At 43.0% G+C, this 21,388-nt stretch overlaps 1 protein-coding gene across 1 annotated transcript in view; it reads right to left on the bottom strand.

Moving 5' to 3' along the window:
* TGFB2 (transforming growth factor beta 2) overlaps positions 1 to 21,388 on the bottom strand; it is a 408,754-nt gene that overhangs the window by 46,559 nt on the left and 340,807 nt on the right. Inside the window, exon 3 of the mRNA XM_086927910.1 lies at positions 1,294 to 1,426. Coding sequence (XP_086784036.1) covers positions 1,294 to 1,426 — 133 coding nt within the window. The remainder of the gene's footprint in view (positions 1 to 1,293; positions 1,427 to 21,388) is intronic.

Raw genomic sequence — 21,388 nt, 5'->3', positions numbered from 1 at the left:
ATGTTAGCCTAAGGGGAGAGGTAGGCCTTGCAGTAGTGAAAAACGAATTTAAGAGCTTTTAACTACTAGGGCATGTAAAATTTAAATGTACATGTCCAATTTTTTAAATACATTGCACACTGCTCGATGGGCTGTTTAGGGCCTACCCTGTGGATGATGTATATGTATTAAAAAGGAAGGTTTAAGCCTGGCTAAAGGTTTATTTTACTAGGTCAAAATGGCAGCTTTAAACTGCACAAACAGGCTGCAATGGCTGGCCTGCGACACGTTTCAAAGGCTACTTAAGTGGGTGGCAAAATTAGTGCTGCAGGCCACTAATCCCCTCAGTTCTTGTTCCCCAGCATCAATGCTTATGGGTCTTATGAGCATAGCACCAACTTTCAGTGGGAAAACTACAATAGAATCTTATGCTGAAAAATACCAAATGTAAGTGGCTAGATACACAACTATATGTCGAAGAAGAGGCAACTTGACAAACAAATATGTGGCCATTAATTTTATTTTTGTATTTTATATATTGATACTTTGCGAAGCCACATGTGCCATATAGGCAGCTATGTTGCACTGCACCCTCTATTGCTCTCTTAGCAATGAACATGCCACGGTAGAAGCTTCTGAAAGGCAGTCTTTCCATCTAGGCTCTAACTATGCTGAGCTCTCTTATCCCACTGTTAAGGTGGCACTGTTTAGACTGTAGAGCGGCTGTATAGAAGGCCCTGAATGGCACACAGTACATTAAAGTCCAGCCACATTGTGTAGTGCTGACAAATGTCACAATGTTGCAAAAGTAAAATATTGTTTTATTTTACTATTTATCTAGCAATGTATTAAAATATATATAACATTAGGGACATTTTTTACAGTTACAGAAAAGAGGTTAAATCATTACCTAAACAAGAGTTATACTGTGCAATGTCAGCCTAAGGAGCATGAAAGTGTGGTTCAGATAAAATTGTTACTTCTTTCTCATTTTATCTATTTTAAGTTAGCCTCAACATACAGGTTTTTGACTTCCTCTCACTTCCCGTTAATTAACTAAGTTGATTTTGAACTTCAAATCAATGCTATATACAGTACACCAGATGTCTTGATTAATGGTTCATCATATTAAAACATCAGCTTAACATAATAATGTAGAATGACAGCCACTGTTCTCCCTGTAGTTCAATGCTGGAGCTAAATTCCAAACCATGAGACCATCAAGCACTGAGATCTGTGTGCCAGCACTTTAATTTGAGGAGAAGTTACTGATAAGATGCATATAAGCCTGTGGGAGGAAATAGTCCTGTGTACCTCTGTGATGGAGCCATTCCTTGACGGCTTCTGTGACATCGAAGGAGAGCCATTCACCCTCAGCTCGCGTTTTCACCACTTTGCTATCAATGTAGCGTTGTGTAGGTGACGCTAAACCTTTGGACGTTAAAACCTGTGAGGCATAAGCACAAACATATTTGTTATATTTTGGTCCAAAAAATACCTCAATTATTACATCTTGGCACTAGAAACAAATTAACATAGAAAACATCTTTTCATGAAAATATTTTTGCCCGTCTGCTGAAAACCGACATACAGATATTTAAAGGTTAACACAATTATAGAGCAAAACTTTAAGATGTATATATGAAGCCATATATTTATCTAGCTCCTCTAAATTGGTCCTGTATAGCATTTGGAAATAACAATGTAATGCTTCAATAAAAATAGAGACATACACAAATATGAACCACATAAAGCTTTGGATATGTGGTATGAGCATGTCAAGCTTACTGTAAGGTCACTGACTGACATAACGGAAGTGGTACTCTTCGGGAAGGACACCTCACTATGGAACTCCAACAGGTGGCCAGCACATCTCAGGCCAATATCCTGCCCAGCAATGCAAGCCAAGAACCTAGGAATAGTGGTGGAGAGCCAACTCTCGAGGGCTAGCCAAGTCAACACAGTCACCTGTGTCCACACCCTTAAGATCCTCAAACAAATCTTCAAGTGGCTCCTGATCAGCACGCGCTGAACCATCATCCAGGCCCTCATCAGCAGAAAACTGGACTACCGCATTATTCTCTTCAGAGCATGCAAAAAGAATCAGCCAGACTCACACTCAAAAATGTGCATTCTTCAAACTCCTCACATACACATACGAAGCCCCATACAATCTAGGTCACTCCTCCCTAAACAGCTGCCTTAATGACCCCTCCTGACCAGACACCTCTGCTCAGCTGGCCTCCTGCTTGCACACATTCTTGGCATTTGCAAAGCCAAAGCCAGTGGTTGTACTTTCCTTGCCCCAAAGCCTGGAGCAATCTCCCCATGGACATCACAGCCGCCTCCTCAATCTTTGAATTCCTCAAGAGACTAAAGCATGACTCTTTAGCCTAAGCACAGGCTCAGTCAGCACAGTTCCCTCATTTTGCTCTAGCGCTTGGTTACCTTACAGAGCGACATGCACGCTCCTCAAATAATCATAACATAACAGAATTGATGATAACCAATCACTACAATTCATTCTCTTAAACGTTTTTGGTTTGGTAAGTTTATTTGTTTTTGAACTGCAGGCAGGACTGTTTCAAGGTGCTATAGACAGCAATAAAGCGGAGAGGAGTTCACAATCCAAAGAGTGTGACTAGGCATGTCGGTCCATAAAACCAGATGCATGACTTAAAAGTACACTTTCAGTTGTGACATGGATTTAGGCCTGAAAAATGTTGTATACTATGCAAGTCACACTTATGCATGATTCAGAAAGGTGTAAAAGTCAATGACGTGTACTTAGGTGTAACCTACTCATCCACAGATTACACACATAGAAAAAACACACACACACAAACACATTCACATTCCAGGGCTTTCCAATGGTTGTGGCACAGGAAGGGTTGTGTGGCAAATTCCATTAAAATGTGGGAAACGCCCATTCAGCCTTAACTTAGTGACTATTTACAAATATTTGTCAATATTTATCCCCTGATCTCCAGAAGCAAATACTGCTGGAAGTGTGAGAAAGCAAATATTGTTTTATGCGGGTAAAAGGGGGGCAGATAGCACCCCCTTTTTTGTAAATCGTTTTTGGCCACTATAGGTGTGGCAGGGTATACTCAGACATGAGTCCCTTTCTCACTGCTCCATCAGGATTCAAGCAAGCCGGGCCGAAGAAGGCTGAAATGCCAGAAACCGGTCCCCGGTAGCTTGTCTCCTTTCTGGTGAAGAATTGGCTTGGTAGTTTAGTCTGCCCTGTTCCCATGATGCACTGGGCCAGGGACAGACTGATTTGCATATAGCCAGGTTCTGAGCTGGGATGGGGCAGTGAGATAAATAACGGTGATGGATCAAGCCCTGATCTTTGGACTGGGTAAGAGTGGTCTGTTTAACTCAGACACTCTGTTCATCACCACCCCCTTTTTGTAAATCGTTTTTGGCCACTATAGGTGTGGCAGGGTATACTCAGACATGAGTCCCTTTCTCACTGCTCCATCAGGATTCAAGCAAGCCGGGCCGAAGAAGGCTGAAATGCCAGAAACCGGTCCCCGGTAGCTTGTCTCCTTTCTGGTGAAGAATTGGCTTGGTAGTTTAGTCTGCCCTGTTCCCATGATGCACTGGGCCAGGGACAGACTGATTTGCATATAGCCAGGTTCTGAGCTGGGATGGGGCAGTGAGATAAATAACGGTGATGGATCAAGCCCTGATCTTTGGACTGGGTAAGAGTGGTCTGTTTAACTCAGACACTCTGTTCATCACCACCCCCTTTTTGTAAATCGTTTTTGGCCACTATAGGTGTGGCAGGGTATACTCAGACATGAGTCCCTTTCTCACTGCTCCATCAGGATTCAAGCAAGCCGGGCCGAAGAAGGCTGAAATGCCAGAAACCGGTCCCCGGTAGCTTGTCTCCTTTCTGGTGAAGAATTGGCTTGGTAGTTTAGTCTGCCCTGTTCCCATGATGCACTGGGCCAGGGACAGACTGATTTGCATATAGCCAGGTTCTGAGCTGGGATGGGGCAGTGAGATAAATAACGGTGATGGATCAAGCCCTGATCTTTGGACTGGGTAAGAGTGGTCTGTTTAACTCAGACACTCTGTTCATCACCCCCCCCTTTTTGTAAATCGTTTTTGGCCACTATAGGTGTGGCAGGGTATACTCAGACATGAGTCCCTTTCTCACTGCTCCATCAGGATTCAAGCAAGCCGGGCCGAAGAAGGCTGAAATGCCAGAAACCGGTCCCCGGTAGCTTGTCTCCTTTCTGGTGAAGAATTGGCTTGGTAGTTTAGTCTGCCCTGTTCCCATGATGCACTGGGCCAGGGACAGACTGATTTGCATATAGCCAGGTTCTGAGCTGGGATGGGGCAGTGAGATAAATAACGGTGATGGATCAAGCCCTGATCTTTGGACTGGGTAAGAGTGGTCTGTTTAACTCAGACACTCTGTTCATCACCACCCCCTTTTTGTAAATCGTTTTTGGCCACTATAGGTGTGGCAGGGTATACTCAGACATGAGTCCCTTTCTCACTGCTCCATCAGGATTCAAGCAAGCCGGGCCGAAGAAGGCTGAAATGCCAGAAACCGGTCCCCGGTAGCTTGTCTCCTTTCTGGTGAAGAATTGGCTTGGTAGTTTAGTCTGCCCTGTTCCCATGATGCACTGGGCCAGGGACAGACCGATTTGCATATAGCCAGGTTCTGAGCTGGGATGGGGCAGTGAGATAAATAACGGTGATGGATCAAGCCCTGATCTTTGGACTGGGTAAGAGTGGTCTGTTTAACTCAGACACTCTGTTCATCACCACCCCCTTTTTGTAAATCGTATACTATGCAAGTCACACTTATGCATGATTCAGAAAGGTGTAAAAGTCAATGACGTGTACTTAGGTGTAACCTACTCATCCACAGATTACACACATAGAAAAAACACACACACACAAACACATTCACATTCCAGGGCTTTCCAATGGTTGTGGCACAGGAAGGGTTGTGTGGCAAATTCCATTAAAATGTGGGAAACGCCCATTCAGCCTTAACTTAGTGACTATTTACAAATATTTGTCAATATTTATCCCCTGATCTCCAGAAGCAAATACTGCTGGAAGTGTGAGAAAGCAAATATTGTTTTATGCGGGTAAAAGGGGGGCAGATAGCAAGAAAAGACGTGTTGAGAAAGGCTGTGATTATTTATATATATATATTTTTAGCTTAAAACCTGTGGTTGTAAAATATGCATAGATAAGTTCAGTAAAACAGTGTTTTGTAAATAGTAGTGACCTAATGATGTTTTTTTGACATTCATTCCACAGACACAAGTAGATTTTTGTGAGCTTAAACAAGTGTAATTTACACCCATGAGAGTGTAACCTATGCCCAACATCAGCTCGTCTTGATTTCGTACATCCGCCTCAATTTGTTCAAACCATCTGCAGTAGTAACACTTCTTACAGTATGGAAAATGGCATAGAATTTCTTAGCGGGCAACCTGGCAGAGAAAGCTATTTTGGTCTCCAAGGAATTAAAAGCATAGAGCCTTAAAGATTGGGAAAGGGGAGAGTACTTCACGGTGGACAAACTTTTTCGAATCAAATTGATGAACCCAGTGGAGGCTGGCATCTATGGGGAGGCTGGGTGGTGGAGGAGCACAGGTAAAATGTTATAAAAAATAAATAAAACGTACCTAACGCGACGTCCTCACTCCGCGCCTCTTTTTTGCAGGAACTCGAACTGGATGCTGGTACTCCCTTGCCCAATCCTGGTGCTGCTCACATGCAGCATGTGAGCAGCACCCTGATTGGAGGGAGTGGCCTCAATCGGCGCTCCATATTGCACTAGAGACCTGCACTTACTCTCAGCCCAGCTGTCTTCAGACAACTGGGTTAAGAGGTTTGAAGTGTGCATGTGTGGCTGGCCAAAAAGGCGAAGGCAACAATGTTTTCAGACCTCTGGCAAGGCAAAGTTTATTTTACCCTGCCTGCCAGCAGCAATGAATTCCTGCCACGGGATAGGTCGGCACATGATGGGTGGTCCGGCAACTGGAAGACTTGGCTGGAAATCTTAGCATAAAACAATTGCGCTACCCATTGCCAGGGGAGTGGCGTAAGGTTTCGGTATGGAATGGTGGGAGTGCTATAAAAAATATTTGCAACGCAATAGGTCTCGCATTTAAATGTGAGACCTTTTGCATTACATGGCACGCTGAATGTAAGCAGAGCACATCATGCCAGCAGTGTGAGAAGCTCAATAAAGCAAATAGTGCTTACACGACTAAATAACACATACGGTGAAACAACCGAAGTAAAGGGACTAGTAGTCATGGGAGGTTATGACTACTACAAGACGGTACTAAGGAGGGACTTACAAGCCTATTAAGGAATCAGAAGCTAGCATTTAGGAACAACACTGACACAAGCCAATGACAAATATGGGCGGAGAGTGGGCGGGGCTTCTCTTCCATACTTCACTACTGCAGTCTCCATCAGCAGCGCATGCGCGCTGACTCAGGCTCGACCTAAAGACTGGCTATAAGCAAAAATATGTTTTGTTCTCAAAATACACACATTGCCATAGTCCCTAGCACTTAAGGAAACTACCTTATGTGTGAATGTGCGCCTTGTGAACGACCAGAATGCTGTAATTTACAGGGAACTTAGCCAATGGCTGAAGTGGGCTGACCCACTGCCCCATGCTGTTTGCTGGAGTGGGAGAAATAAAAATGCGAATGACTCAGCCAACAAATGAAAAGGCCTGTGTGAAAGCTCCAATAAATGAGTGCATTTTATATACATAATTTTAGTAAATTCAAAATATCTTTTCCATTGCCACACCTAAAAAGAAATATGAACTAATAAGAAGAACATGGGTGAAAAAAATAGCAACAAGTTCCCGCAACTCCCGGATTTCCTATTTTTTCAGGCTTTCAGTCAGCCGAGACATTAAGATGGCTTCTTCTGTCAGTTAAATGGCAAACTTCAAATGAGGTCACTAGTGTGGGATAGTTTTTTCCCAAATTTGTTTTAAGTTTATGACATCATCCAGATTTGGATCTAAACGGCAGAATGCTTTACAGGGAATAGTGTCATTGCAACAAGAGTATCTCCAACTGTACATTGAAATGTATAGTATGGGTTATCTTGTTAGGATCAGTTTACAGCTGGGAAAATATATAGAATAGTTGATTTTTACAAATTTACCTTACATTAACATAGATTACATGAAATATATTTACATTTAAGGCATAGTGAGATGAAGTGATTTACCCAAAATTACATTTTCTTTCAGTCCAATATCATTAGATCACAGGTCTACGGCCTGAATAGCCATTTTTAAAGCATAGTGACAGATAATTCCTTATCTTAACTTCAGAATACTTAAGATGAGGGTCATGTCAAACCTACAAGAAACTCGAAATTTGATAAAGTTCTGGATTACTCCAATCATACAGTTAGATCCAGCAAAGCTGAATGCAGCGACAAAGTGTGATCATAGCATTGCTAGGGCCAAGTTCCACAATGTACTAACTGCATAGAGAAAGCACAATCATTTCGAACAAGCGCGGCAAAAGTTGTTGATTATACAGTAATTGCCAGCCACACTGGGACCATAATTCCCAGAAAAATAACACATCTTTCAGATTTGTCTGCCAAGAGGAAATTGAAGATAATAATATCTGTAAAAAAAGAAATACCTGATACTAATAGTCACTAATAGGAAGATATAGGCAGCATTGTGGTGAAAAATATGGAGACTAAACCCGCATAACTTCTCAACTCATTGTTGAGTTAATGCATTGTCTTTCAGTGTGAAACCATAACACGGAGGCATACTTAAGTGCCTGCAATTACAGCACCAGTGAAATCTCTGGCTGATTGTGCAACATATTACATGGCAGGAAGCAATGCACTTCTAATTAATTCTCAAGCAAAGGGGATCACAGAGAGGCTCAGAGTTCACTTTTTGACATACCTGTTGCAGGATGGGACGGAAATTGAGACGGAATACTACAATTGAGCAACCAATAATACCTAGAAAATAACAAACAACTGCTTGGCACAGCCCCAGCTGAATAATCTAAATCAGTTGGAATGAGATAACCCAAATAAAAGGGTGAAACAGACACATATTGAAGAGACACAAGGATTTGTTACGAACAAAGAACACAAAAAATGCAAAAGACTGGACAAATGAACATTGCAGCCAATAGTGCAATCAAATCAATGGGGTATGATGCAATTAGATGAATCTACAGACAATATCACACCACTACAAGCAACTTCCTACTCGGGCCCCATCCTGTGCTTGCCCCGTAATGCCCTTCCAAGAGTAAGGGCTTCCCAGGTAGGTGTCACTCAGACAGCAGCCCGCGATCATGCGGTGCAGCTGCTGACACCAATCTTGCGTGTTCACTGCCCAAGAAAATAACTCAAGGCCACTCTGGCCCAATGTCAGACCAACACCCTCAAGGGAGACCTTCACCGGTCTCCAATCTCCACTGACCTGTCGGCTCAGCTGATGAAGCACAGGTTCCTCTTGAGGAGACTGCGTCCACTCTAGCACCCCCGAGCTCTCCACTCCTGTGCAGGGCAAAAACCTCCATTGGACCAGAGCCTTCTGCCCTGCCTCTTTGAGCGGTGACTGCCCGCAACCATGCGGTCCAGCCCCTCTGTTTCGTAAAGGATGTGGTGGCCAGCAGAACATGGAGCGAAGTATCCATCGGCTCCGCTCTCTTCGGCCCCGGCCCTCCACCATGGCTGGGACCTGCCCTTCTGTGACAAGGGCATTGCTGGGCAACACAGAGGACCTCCCGGACCGGGATTCCACACTGTCTCTGCACTGTTTGGCAGCCAGGGGCCAAGTAGCAAAGCCCTGGCTGCAGCAAGCCAACAACGATGCGAGAACATGAGAGGGAGAGGGAGAGAGCTTGTTGCTGTAGCTCTCCCCTCCCCTTGCTCAACCTGTGCAGGGAGAAATGCAGCCCTACACACGCTGCAAGATAACAAAGAGCACCCTTTCATCGCTTTAACAGCAGTGGGTAACACAACCTCCCAAAGCGCTTACTAGCCGCTGCTAGCAAAGAGGGAGGGTTACCCTTCCCCTTCGATGGACGACAACTGGGGTGGTGCCAAGCAGAATTAGGCAGCAGGCCAGCACATCAGGGTAGTTGCAGAAAAGAGTGGCAGTCCTTCCTGTAGACCGAGAGGCTACTGGTCAGCAAAAAAGCAAGAGAGCCCTATGGCGGTTCCTCCTGGATGCCTAACAGTTTCTTCTGGTCAGGTGTAGTCGGGAGGGCCAGCAGCGGCTGGTTCCATGGCCCACAGAGTGTCTGTTTTCATGGGGTTACAGCCCCTGTGCTTATAGTCTGAATTACTTTGTTCTGGGGGCACTTCAAACACTGTATAGAAGTGCACAACATCCCCATTCACATTTCAAGCCCTGGCCCCAGACACACCACAGTGGGGCAGAGACACCATGGAGAAAGTAGGCACAGCCCTATCCATGTGCAAGGGAAACTCTTCCTGCTACTCTAAATGCAGCAAGGTCTATTCAGATTAGTGCCGAGTCACCCAGGAAAGGCAGGACACACCTCAACCCCCCTTGTGACTGTCTAGAGTGAATGCACATCCCTTCTCTCTCTCTCCTGTCAGTCAATACCAGACAGTGAATACACATCCAGGCAGGGCACAAAGACACATATGCACACAGAAATGCCCACTTCCAAAAGTGGCATTTCTAAAATAGTAATGACAAATTTGCTTTCACCAGTAAGCAGGATTTATCACTACTATTCCAAACATACCAAACATACCACACTATTACTCTCATTTCAGAAATTACCACTAAAGCACATATCAAGGAATCCCCAATGCAAACCTATGGGCAGCCTCACAGCAGTGTCACTACCAGGACATGCCACACAGTTAAGGCACATGTCCTACCTTTTACCTACACGCCACCCTGCCCATAGGGCTAGCCAGAACCTACCTTAGGGGTGACTTAAATGTAGTAAAAGGGGAGTTTTAGACACTACAACCATTTTACATGTCACGTCACTGCAACAGTAAACTGCACCCACAGACCCTGAAGGGGCAGAGGCCTGAGATAGTTTAGAAAGGCTACTTTGTTGGGTGGCGCAAGCAGCGCTGCAAGCCCACTAGTAGCATTTAATTTACAGGCCCTGGGTATATGGGATACCACTGTACAAGGGACTTCCAGGTAAATTAAATATGTCAAATAGGTGTAGACCAACCTTACTAAGTTTACAAGAGAGAGCGCATGCAGTTTAGCACTGATCAGCAGTGGTAAGGTGCCCAGAGTCATAAAACCAACAATAACTCGTCAGAAAAAATACAGGAGTTCTGGGATGACCCTGCAAAAAGGGCCAAGACCAACATATGTTATGTTAGTAAAGACAGTTTATAGGTGTGTCGAAAGAAATCGAAGGTTCTCATATGTCAGGTGTGAGCAATTCACACAGAGGGAATGTTTTCTCTTTACCTCTAATGCATACTTTTCATCCTTATCCCAATTTACTTTTGCTCTACAAGTGCCAAAAGTCAAAGAAAAATCAGGGCTCATGAGGCTATAGGGCCCCCTTTGTTTTCTCACCGCCACACTTCATGGTGGGCTCACCGTCATGATAACTGTGGCAGTGAGGAAGCTGTAATATGTTTAGTGGTGCTGAAGCAGCAAAGCCAGCATATATGGGGCCTTACACCACTCCAAGACTGCCAGGGATTGCGGATCCCTGGAAGTAGCAGCCGTCCCATGGTGGTACGACCGCCCAACTTCTTATAGGGCAGTTGGACCACTGGTACAGCGGTAGCCGCACAGCCACCATGGGTTTGGTGGTCCATCGGAACGCCAAACTCAAAATAAGGCCCTTAGGTATGTATCTTTGTGGATGGCTTTTTCTCTTGGTGGTAGAGCGAGGCACTGGAGGAGAAAGTCAATGCACGCCAAGCAGACTCATGTCATGTGTGGCACCCTCAACCAGTCCTGACTTCTTAGCAAAAAAGACTTTTGCATGTTTCAGCTTGTAGCTTTGATTTTACCAGTAGTTCAGAGCTTATAAATCAATGCATACAAAGTGTTGCTAGATATGAACTCTGGGCTGGTTAAAGGTGACACACATTGTTGGCACAGTAGGCAAAGTGACATTTTGCAGCCTTACCTACTGGCAGTGGGGCCAGACATGATGCTCTTATGGGCAATTCAGTGACCTGTACGTTATCATGCACAAGGCACATGCCTACAACTGCCTTGTGGTTGCAATGAACCGAGATGCCCACCAGGAGGTAATTTGAGAACTCTGAATCTACACTTCAATATACCACCCACAGAAGCATATTTCTTTTGCATTATTGTCCTGTTATACAGAGGAGATTTGTAATAGAGAGAGAAAGAGCTAGATTCTTGGCACAGTTTCACTAGGAATTCCTGTGGCTTACCTTCAGGTTCTGTTCCAGTGGAGGGTAATGCAATACACGATCATGAAAGCTGCAAAAGAAGCAGCCGAAGGGGCTCAGATAAGTCGACTGCTCTGAGCTTTAAATCAATAATTCCAGCAGCTCTTGTTTGGAAAAACAAAATTGCAGCTCACCCAGTTCTGCGCTAATGCAATCAACCGGGAGCGCGGGTCGCCGCCGCCCATCAATCAAAGGTGCATTCACTGCGTAAACATCAAAGAACCAGTGTGAACAGTCAGCGCCTAGCATCACAGAAAGTTTTTTCACGGTCACTAGGATGATTATATACCCTCACTTAAGGACTTAAATAACACAGGGGGACCTGGTAAACATAACTTCAGTCTCAGAGGAGAGCTTTTACCACCCCCAGGCAATGAAAGAGGCTTGTCTACTGTTGGAATTCAAGGTAAGTGTCTTCAGCTCCACCCACTTTCATAGTTTATTCCTCTGACCCCTGAAAGCTGCAGCTGAAGTCACACACATCAAACGCTGACATTCCCATCACTCAGGCACTCTCAAAGTGTATTGTTTTCTTTCTCTGTTCCTAGGAAAGTGTTGTCTGGAAGACAAGCTGTTATCAAATGCTTAAACACACCCTCTCTGCAGGCTGCTCCCCTTCACGAGGGAAGTGGCGGTCTAGTCGTTATGCTAGCAGCAATAGAAAAGGTCATAAGTTCAAATCCTGTTCCCCAACTCGAGACCTCATGAAAGTGCATTGTCACCCTGTACTGAGACTAATCACAGCAATCAGCGGTCTGGGTGCAAGGCAAGGTCCTGTTAGTTTGTTTTATCGAGTATTTGAAACAGTAAACTGAGTGAGCTGCCTCTACCTTCAGTGGCGGCTCCTCCGCTAAGGCAGAGGAGCGTTGCCCCACTGCTCAAAAGGAAAAATAAAATGATAATAACTTATTGCTATTATCATTTTATTTTTCCTATTGAAGTCATTGGCTTTCGAGGTGAGGCGGGGCTGGCCAGAGTAGGGGGTTGAGCGGTTTGCACTCCTTAAGTGCGCATGACTGCTTGGCCGGCCTTCTTGTGCCAGCCAAACAGTCCTGCACACTTTGAATCTTCCTCACCAGGCTTTACACAGCCTGATCTCAGACCAATCACAACGCTGCATTGTAGCATTGTGATTGGCTATGGGGAGCCTGGAAGCACGGGCGCTTCCTGCTGCTTCCTGCAGCCGTCAGAGACAGGACTAAGAGGACGCAGGAGATGCGGAGGCCGGACAGCCCAGGTAAGCGTATTTTTTTCATTTCCTTCCGGCCCCCACCTCACCACTCCCGATCAGTAACAGCTGCTACTGTCCACCGTGAGTTAAAGAGAGCCATTTTCAGATAGCCTCAATCATCATCATCAGGTATTTATAAAGTACTGCAGACCTTAAGGCTTCTGAACTTTGGAGACCAGGCAAAGAAAGTGAACTACAACAGGCAAGTGTTAAGGCTTTTCTAATGGTCAAATGCAGTTTCTGAAGCCTAAGGTGACAGTGTGTTCCAGATAATGTTCGTCGTTGAGGAAAAATCTCAATCACCTCACCTTGTCCAGTGAATTTTGTGAGGTCTTACAGGGCATATGTTGCTGCAACCAAGAATACTGCCTAAAGCATGTGTAAGTAACATGTTCAGCTTAGTCAGATGGACTCTGAGATGCACAAAGACTTGTTTACTATTCTTAGGGGCTAAAATGTAATCAATTTCTTTACCGGTCCAGTACATAATTTTAAGACTTCGAGTGATGTGACTATACGTAAGAGCGTTAGAGACTAGTATGGCTGCTCAGTTTTTCAGAACTTGTTGATGTTTTTTCTTTGCCAAATCCACCATCAAGAATTACATGGGCAATTTAGATGATAGTTACAGAAAGGTCATGGCATTGGTCAAAGAGTAATCAAGTCATACCATTCTCTGTCGAAAGAGAGTGAATTGTCATGCATTAACTTCTGGTTCATGAAAAAGATGTTGATTTTACCCTGATCCAATTCATGATTTATGGTTTGATGGAACACCACTTGGGTTATATCAGCATAGCTATGAAATGAGATATTTACTGAAAAAGAAAATGAAGAAGGAGTTGAATAAAAATGTTGAGTTGGCCTTTGGACAAGCATGAATCATGGGGTGTCCTGCAACTTACTGCAGATGAGATGGTTACACATCTTTTATACATATTCTGACACATCTGTCTTTCAAGATTGATCTAAATTGTAGTTCTGTTCTTTCTGCCATCTGGCCACATCTGCCAAACTAAGAGAGTAGAGTGGTTAAGAGTCTTGACAGCTGCTACAATATCTACCATAAATAGGACATGGTCTGATTTCACCATGAGGATCAACAGGGATGTGTGGTAGACTGCTTCTCTTCTCCTGTTGGACTAAAAATGAAACTGCTATTTACTTGTTTGTTGCTTCATACCTAGATGGTTCTGGAGCTCCACGGTTACCAGTTTCTCTAAAACCCATATAAGGATGGAGGCATTATATGTTGGCCTTCTGCATGATGTTAAAATTTAGCAATGTCTTCTCAGGGCACAATGCTGTGCTACAGTGAAATCAGCAGTGCTTAGCTTTGTCATTCCCAGCGTTAATTGGTCACCCCCTCCTGGATTCTTCCGCCCATTTGGTATGTGGAATTATAAGCAATAGAAATGTGCCACAAGTTCCAATGTGCAAAGAAAACTCTACACCAAACAGGATGAGATTATTGTAAACAATATTTAGGATATTATATTTTTGTCAGGCAATTTTTGTGTCAATAATATTCTCACATACAACTACTAAAAACTCGTCGCAGAATGAACGTGCAAATAGTCGCTGAGGTCGCTCCCTCACTGCGGGACCTTGCCCATCTTTCACAGTTCTCGGCCTTCACCTTGGTCATTTTATACAGAGCTCTAAATCCTTCAGCCTTGAAGGGCTACATCAAGTTAGATACCGCAACAAATTGGGGCAGGAGGACTCAGGATAGCTTGCCCATCGAGGGCGAGCCATTGCTGTGGACTCTTGGCACCTTGTCAAGGTCCTGCAGGAGTCACGTATGAGGTGAATGTTACCAATAGACCGATTTACTTTACCTTCATGTTCTTTCAAATTTGTTTATGTACTTTGATGCCTCTTTCTCCATTCTAATTCCTTTTTTTTATTTCGCACTTCTCTCTAAGATTTAAATAAAAAATAAACAGATGTTATTATTATTCTTTTCCTCTATCCTGCGGCTCACCCTGCTCTGGATTATTTCAGTAGGTATTTCTGAAGATGATTATTTCTAGATATAAAAGAGCCATAAACACAGAAAAGTCTAAAATATTTCAGATATCCTTGTCAATCAGTCTGGACGTTTTAGGAGTTCACAGGAATTCTTATAAAATGCAGCTTTACCTAATAATTTATTACAATGTATTTAGCTCAAATTCTTTCGAGAAAGAATAGCATTCTTCTAGCCTATGAATGAATGTCCTAAATAGGTAGTTATTGTATTAACAATATCTAAATTCTGGCTTCTTCTTAGAAGCATTCGTGAAAGATTGGTATTGACCTTGATGTTATCATACACATGGCGAATAACTATGTGAGTAGTGATTGGTTGCAATATAAGTTTGCACACTCTATTATTTCATCATTAAGTATACTTAATAACTGAATGCACCTTCTCCACAAAGGCTATTGTAGATAAAAACAATCTTGCAAAACAGCTGATTCCAATAACCAAAGTCAGTTGGTTGTTAGATTTTTAATGAGATGGGTAGGCGTTGGTGAAAAAAATATGCCCGCCTTCATATTGGCAATGCCAGGGATGGGGATTATCTGTCCCCTATCGCACGTCGTTCGTTATGAGGGCCATAGTGTTTTACGAAGTAAGCACTGCCGTGGATCAGCAAACATGTGCAGAAAACGTCGTTGTATTTCATGAGCACTTTATTAATAGGGACCCTATTGTCATATTAATGAACTTTGAAAGATCCAGATCAATTTAGAGCCATGTGAACAATAACAATCACATTTGTAATGAAGCAGTATTTTCATTTAAAAATGTAAAGAGCAAACTCTCACACCCCGGATTGCTACCAAAAACCTCCCATACAATTAATTAGTCACCTTTTCTAATGTATTTGGTTCGCAAGATGCCTTGAAACAGGACTCTTGTGGTCATTAAAGATTGTTTTTAAAAATTGTTTGATAAAAAGTCTTAAAAATTAAAAGGTGCGTTTCCAGCAAGAGCATTTAACCAAGCAATGGCAAAGCCAACGGGCCCCACCTACGTTAGGTATCGGCTTGGTCAATGTTAGGTTACGCGGACCTTAGTGCCAGTGGCCAGCTTTTTTGCAATGAAGTGATTTTCGGCTGCATAACATGGCAGCTGGAAAGAAGAACACAGGGGACTTTGAAAAGGGAATTGGGGAAGTGAAACACTATTTCTGGGATTTCCAAACAGCTTCATGAGTATACAGTATCAATGCATTTAAAGTTGTTGAATTTGGTTTAAATATGTGCCACATATTTACTCGAATGCTACTGTTTTAAATAATAAAATAACAATCATAGTTTCCTAAACTTACCATGAGGGGTTCTAGTTGCATTATAGACAGATGACACATGTTCATTATTATGCAACTGAATATTAAACATTTTATGGACTTTAGAAGGATGAAAGGCAGAGTAAAAAATGTGGTCAAACACAGATCCTTGCACTTGATGCACGTCCGATAAACCACTCACAATATAAGTTACAAGTACTTTTTACACCCTACAGCACATGCAGTATGGAAAATGGGCTAATGAGTGTTCTTGCAATACATCCCTAATAGAGATCTACTTGAGGTGACCATGATTATTATCAGAACTCAATAAAAACATCAATTTTCTCAGGCTTGAAATGAGGTGTTATTATGTATATTGGCCCCAAGATGGCTGCCAGCACTTTCTGGTTGAAGTGCTGACAGCAAATCAGATCTCACAATAAGATATTTGCTTAGGCTCTGCCCAGATAACCCTATTTGCTTTCTCTTAAATTTCTCAACAACTACTGAATGGAAATGGAGCGCATTGGAAGCATTGTGCAGTACGCAGCACTACCCAGGCTTTGTGAACTTTTATTTGTGTGTATTATGATGCGCTAGCAGGATCAGTGTGCAGTTATCCAATCAACAATAAAGTCTGTAACCTGAAGGGTTTCTTAAGTATGCTCCCTTTAAAAAAAGTAATATTGTAAAATCTGAAGTTCCAATATGAACATTGACGTTTACTCTGCTAGATAAACCATGAGCACAATAGGAATTTGGAAAAGAAAATTCTTTCTTTTGACCGTAGGTTTCATCTTAGAATTGATTCTGATAATAATATCTGTAAAACTTTTCTTTTTTTAAATAGCGGATATTAATAGTCACTAATAGAAAGATATAGGCAGCATTGTGGTGAAAATTCTGGAGACTAAACTCACATAACTCTCAAACTCATTGTTGAGTTAATGCATTGTCTTTCAGTGTGAAACCATAAGACGGAGGCATACTTAAGTGCCTGCAATTACAGCACCATTGAAATCTCTGGCTGATTGTGCAACATATTACATGGCAGGAAGCAATGCACTTCTAATTAATGCTAACTAGACTGAAACTAAATGCTTCCTCAAGCAAAGGGGATCACAGAGAGGCTCAGAGTTCACTTTTTGACATACCTGTTGGAGGATGGGACAGAAATTGAGACTGAAAGGTGGGGGTTGTGTTCGAGTTCAACATTGTCTTGTACTGGAAAGTATGGCATTCAAGGCCAACAAATTGTATTTTCATGTTTTCTTATTCATTATCTTATCTCGCCAGTTGCAGTGTGGCTGTAGCCCTGCCTAGGTGTGCATGTAAAGAGCCTCATGGACCTGAGGACTGGTACCAAAGTGCATTGAAGTTAATTTACAAGCGTGTCCAAGGCACATAATTGCTCTACTTTGCATATGAACTGTTTTGTTAATTCTTAGATAGCAGACTGTGATATAGCTATCGAGTTCTAAATCACCTAGTTAAAAGCACTCTTGAAGATTTGTGCTCAGGATGGTCTACGTGGGTTGGCTGAGCATGGCAAGTATTTAAAAAGTCATTAGGACCTTATAAGTTCTAGAAATTAGCATTATATAATAATATACCAAAGAGGCGTGAAGGTACTTGTGCCCTCACAAATTCTGTGAAAATGGATTGCTGTTGCTCAATGAACCTGTTCACTGAAGTGAGCAAATCTGCTAAACTGTATGTAATATGTGATCCTCCCCTAACTCAAACACAAGGAGATGATGGACGGAGTGCTGAAACTTTTCAGACACTCACCCCCAATCAGAGATCCGGGTTGAATCCATCCTCATTCTTTAGCTCACTTCACCACCTCAGTTCAGAACCAGCTATATGCAAATCAGTTTTGACCCTGTGCCTCAAATAGTCCAGCCCGAACTGCCAAGCCAGGTCTTCCCTGAACTGGAAACAAGCATTGTGGGACCGGTTTCTGGGTAACACCCTTCATCAGCCAGGCTAGGTTGAATCCAGTGGCAAGGTGAGCAAGGGACCCTCGTCTGGGCATAGCCTGCTAACTTAGGGCGAACAAAGCAAACAGAAGGAGATGATGGACGGAGCGCTGAAACTTGAGCTGGTCGGTTCCCATGAGGCACAGGGTCAAGACTGATTTGCATATAGCCTTGTCTGAAATGGGGTGGCGAAGTGAGTTAAAGAATGATGATGTATTCAACCCAGATCTGTGACTGGGGATGAGTGTCTGAAAAGTTTCAGCACTCCGTCCATCATCTCCTTGTGTTTGCTTAGTTCGCCCTAAGTTGGCAGGGTATCCCCAGACATGGCTCCCTTGCTCACTTTGCCACTGGATTCAAGCTAGCCTGGCTGATGAAGGGGTGTTACCCCGAAACCGGTCCCAGGATGCTTGTTTATGGTCCACAGAAGACATGGCTTAGCAGTTCGGGCTAGACTGTTCCCATGAGGGACAGGGTCAAGACTGATTTGCATATCGCTATGTCTGAACTGGTGTGGTGAAGTGAGCTAAAGAATGATGATAGATTCAACCCAGATCTGTGACTGGGGGAGTGTTGGAAAAGTTTCAGCACTCCATCCATCATTTCCTTGTGTTTGCTTTGTCCTCCCCAAACTCAGCAAGGGAAGCAATTTTATTTGGTAAAATTTGGGTGACCACCTTCCTCCAGGTCATTGCAGAAAAAGTTTCAAATTCTGGGCTTTTGTGGGATGGCCTAATGTTTCATGGGTGATGTTATAGTCTTTTTGTTGCCATAGAAAGAATTAGACTAACAGAACTGAAATCAACAGTTTGCAGACGAAAAGGCAGGACAGAAGTCAGTGTCTGTAATGACTGGGGTTGAGGCGGCCAACCTAAACACAATTGGAAACATGCCAACTTCAGAGATGAGGTTCAGAATCTAATGCACAGTATATAAAAGTCTCAGCACTAAATATGCATCAGATCGTTAGTTAAAAATAATGCCCATTGCACCCCCTTTTCTAAGACGAAATTGTGTACCTGTGGAAAATCGAATGCAAAAAAATGCCTGCATGCCATGAGGCACCCTGCGCAGGCTTTGTTACAAGCCCAGGACACACGAGGAATTAGGAGCAGCTGTGGTAATACAGCTCCTGTCTATCTGGGTTGTTTTGTGGTTCTTTGATATCAAAAGGCCAAAGGGAATAAAACACATTGATCGCATTTTTTCTATTAACACAGGGACACGGAGGCATGGTTGTGATTAGAAAACTGAGATACCCAAAAGAGACGGGGATTGAAAGGGAGAGGTGTTCCTTTATGGAGCACAGAAATCCCTCAAAGAAACTGAGAGTGTAGCGATCACAGGGGGCTTTGTTGGTGCAGTTACGGTGTCCTGTGGCTGGGGCTCCTTTCAATGAACTGCTTCAATTGAAGAATGGAATTCAGCCTGTGAGTAAATCATGTTTGATTTCGTGAGTTGGCCTCTTTCTGAACTTTTGTACTGCCTGTCACAGTGGCCTGTTTGTTGCAGTCATTGCTGGCCGCCAGCTTCAGGCTGGAGGTTTGAGAAAGCTAGGATAACCATTTTTTTGTTACTTCAAAGCACCTAAGATTGTTTATTCAATCTAAACTTTCTAAACCCTGCTTTGCGTTTGAAAGATATTTATAAAATGGAAACTCCCACAGGTATTGGGCTTTTACTAAATTACACACAGCCTACCGGTGCATTTCTTCCCCAGACTCCTACGAATTTCACTCATCTTTTTTCCCTTTCACATTTTTTTGGTATAAAACAAGTTCTATATCCAAAGCAGAAGAAGGGGGACCAGGGAGCCAATTAATGGTCCAGTGTCCATGCTCACAAAGATACATACCAACAAAAAGAGGACACTGTTCCAAGGCAGGGTCAATAAAGTTACCTAAATGCCTAGTAATAAAAAGAAAAAAGAATCATATAAAGAAGTCCTTAGTTAAGTGGGCCCATAAAGTAGAGGAAAGAACATGTCTTGTCTCTTGTTGCCCTCACACACCCCAAAAGGTGTCATGCTTCATCATCGGGCATGTGTTCCTCGTTGGGCCGGCGCTGCGATCCCCAACCGGTCCCTCGAAGTGTCACTTTGTCAGAGATCTTTTGAGGCATGCCGCATGGTGCATGAGGGTGTGCGGGGTGGGTCCTATATAAGGGTAACAAAAATAGCGTGCATGGTGAGTTAAAACTGACAAGGGGTAACCTCCTAGAGGTTGAAGTGATCTAATGACCCTCTTAGCAGTATAAAAACTCTCAATAAGAGTATCATCCCAAATGGCACAATATGCCTAAGTATCATAAAAACGGCCAACTTGTTTAAAACAAGTTCTACCCCTCTCTGCACACCATACATTTTTCTGTCTCTATCAATGCATGAGCTATCGGTTTCTAAGATGCAACAAGAAGCAACTGAGAAAAATTCAAGAAAGGGGGCAAATAATTTTTAATATTCAATGATTCCACACCTTTTCCATCATAGGATCGCAGGGGAAAGCCCAATGTGCAACCTTTTTGTGTTGCTTAAACCACGAAATGTGTGCATATTGTGCTGGTGGAAAATGTAATCAATTTCCACAGGCAACTAATAGTGAGCTATAATTTTGTGACCTTGAGGTAGGTATGTTAACATGGGTAAGCCCAAAATGCAAAAGAAAATGGTAAATAGAAATCATTATGTTGGATATGCAAAATGGATCGCCCCTTGGGAGTGGCCAATGACACGCATTTGAAAATAAATTGAGGTGCCAAGGGTTCAGAAAGTGTATTTATTGACAAGAAAAGGATAAATATGTTGCTTTTTTTTATTAGAAGTGGCTTGTCGGTGGTATACGGGCCATAGGTGGAAACTATTACTTGATCCATGTTCAGTGCTGTCAGTTTTCAGTTTGATACACAACTGACTCTTCACCTGGTGGTATCTTAAGGACATGTAGGACATATTACTGACACTGTCAATATCTTTCAGAGGTGTGTCAATCACAGCATAATTTTTAAAATGTAGGTAATTTTGTATCTGGGTTGGACAATATGCAGACATGATCCTGATATATGACTATGTGCCACCCCAACAGTCTTTTAGCAACCTAGCCCAATGCCTGTCCGAAATATCAGATGGATTTTACTTAAACTAAACTCTAAAAAGACAAAAGGATGTCTACTATTTTCACATAACAGCTGTTAGAGCCTAGCTCCTGATTGGACCACTAAACCACATCTCCTAAAGATTGTCGCAAAGATTGTGGAATCAGCCACATCTGTATACATCACACTGGATAACTCCATCATTTATTACCTGCATATCAAAGAAATTACTAAAAGTGCTAGATTTAAACTCAAGCTTTTACTTGAACAGACCCTTCATCCCCATGGCTTCGAAGCAGCTGTACCTGCATGTGATATCTTGCATAGATAAAGGGCGCCCTCTAATACCCGGACAACCTAAGTCTGGTCTA

Source organism: Lissotriton vulgaris, chromosome 6 (assembly GCF_964263255.1).
Source record: "Lissotriton vulgaris chromosome 6, aLisVul1.2, whole genome shotgun sequence".
Taxonomy (NCBI): domain Eukaryota; kingdom Metazoa; phylum Chordata; class Amphibia; order Caudata; family Salamandridae; genus Lissotriton; species Lissotriton vulgaris.
Note: the sequence above shows the minus strand (reverse complement) of the source record. Positions and strands in the feature narration are given on the sequence as shown.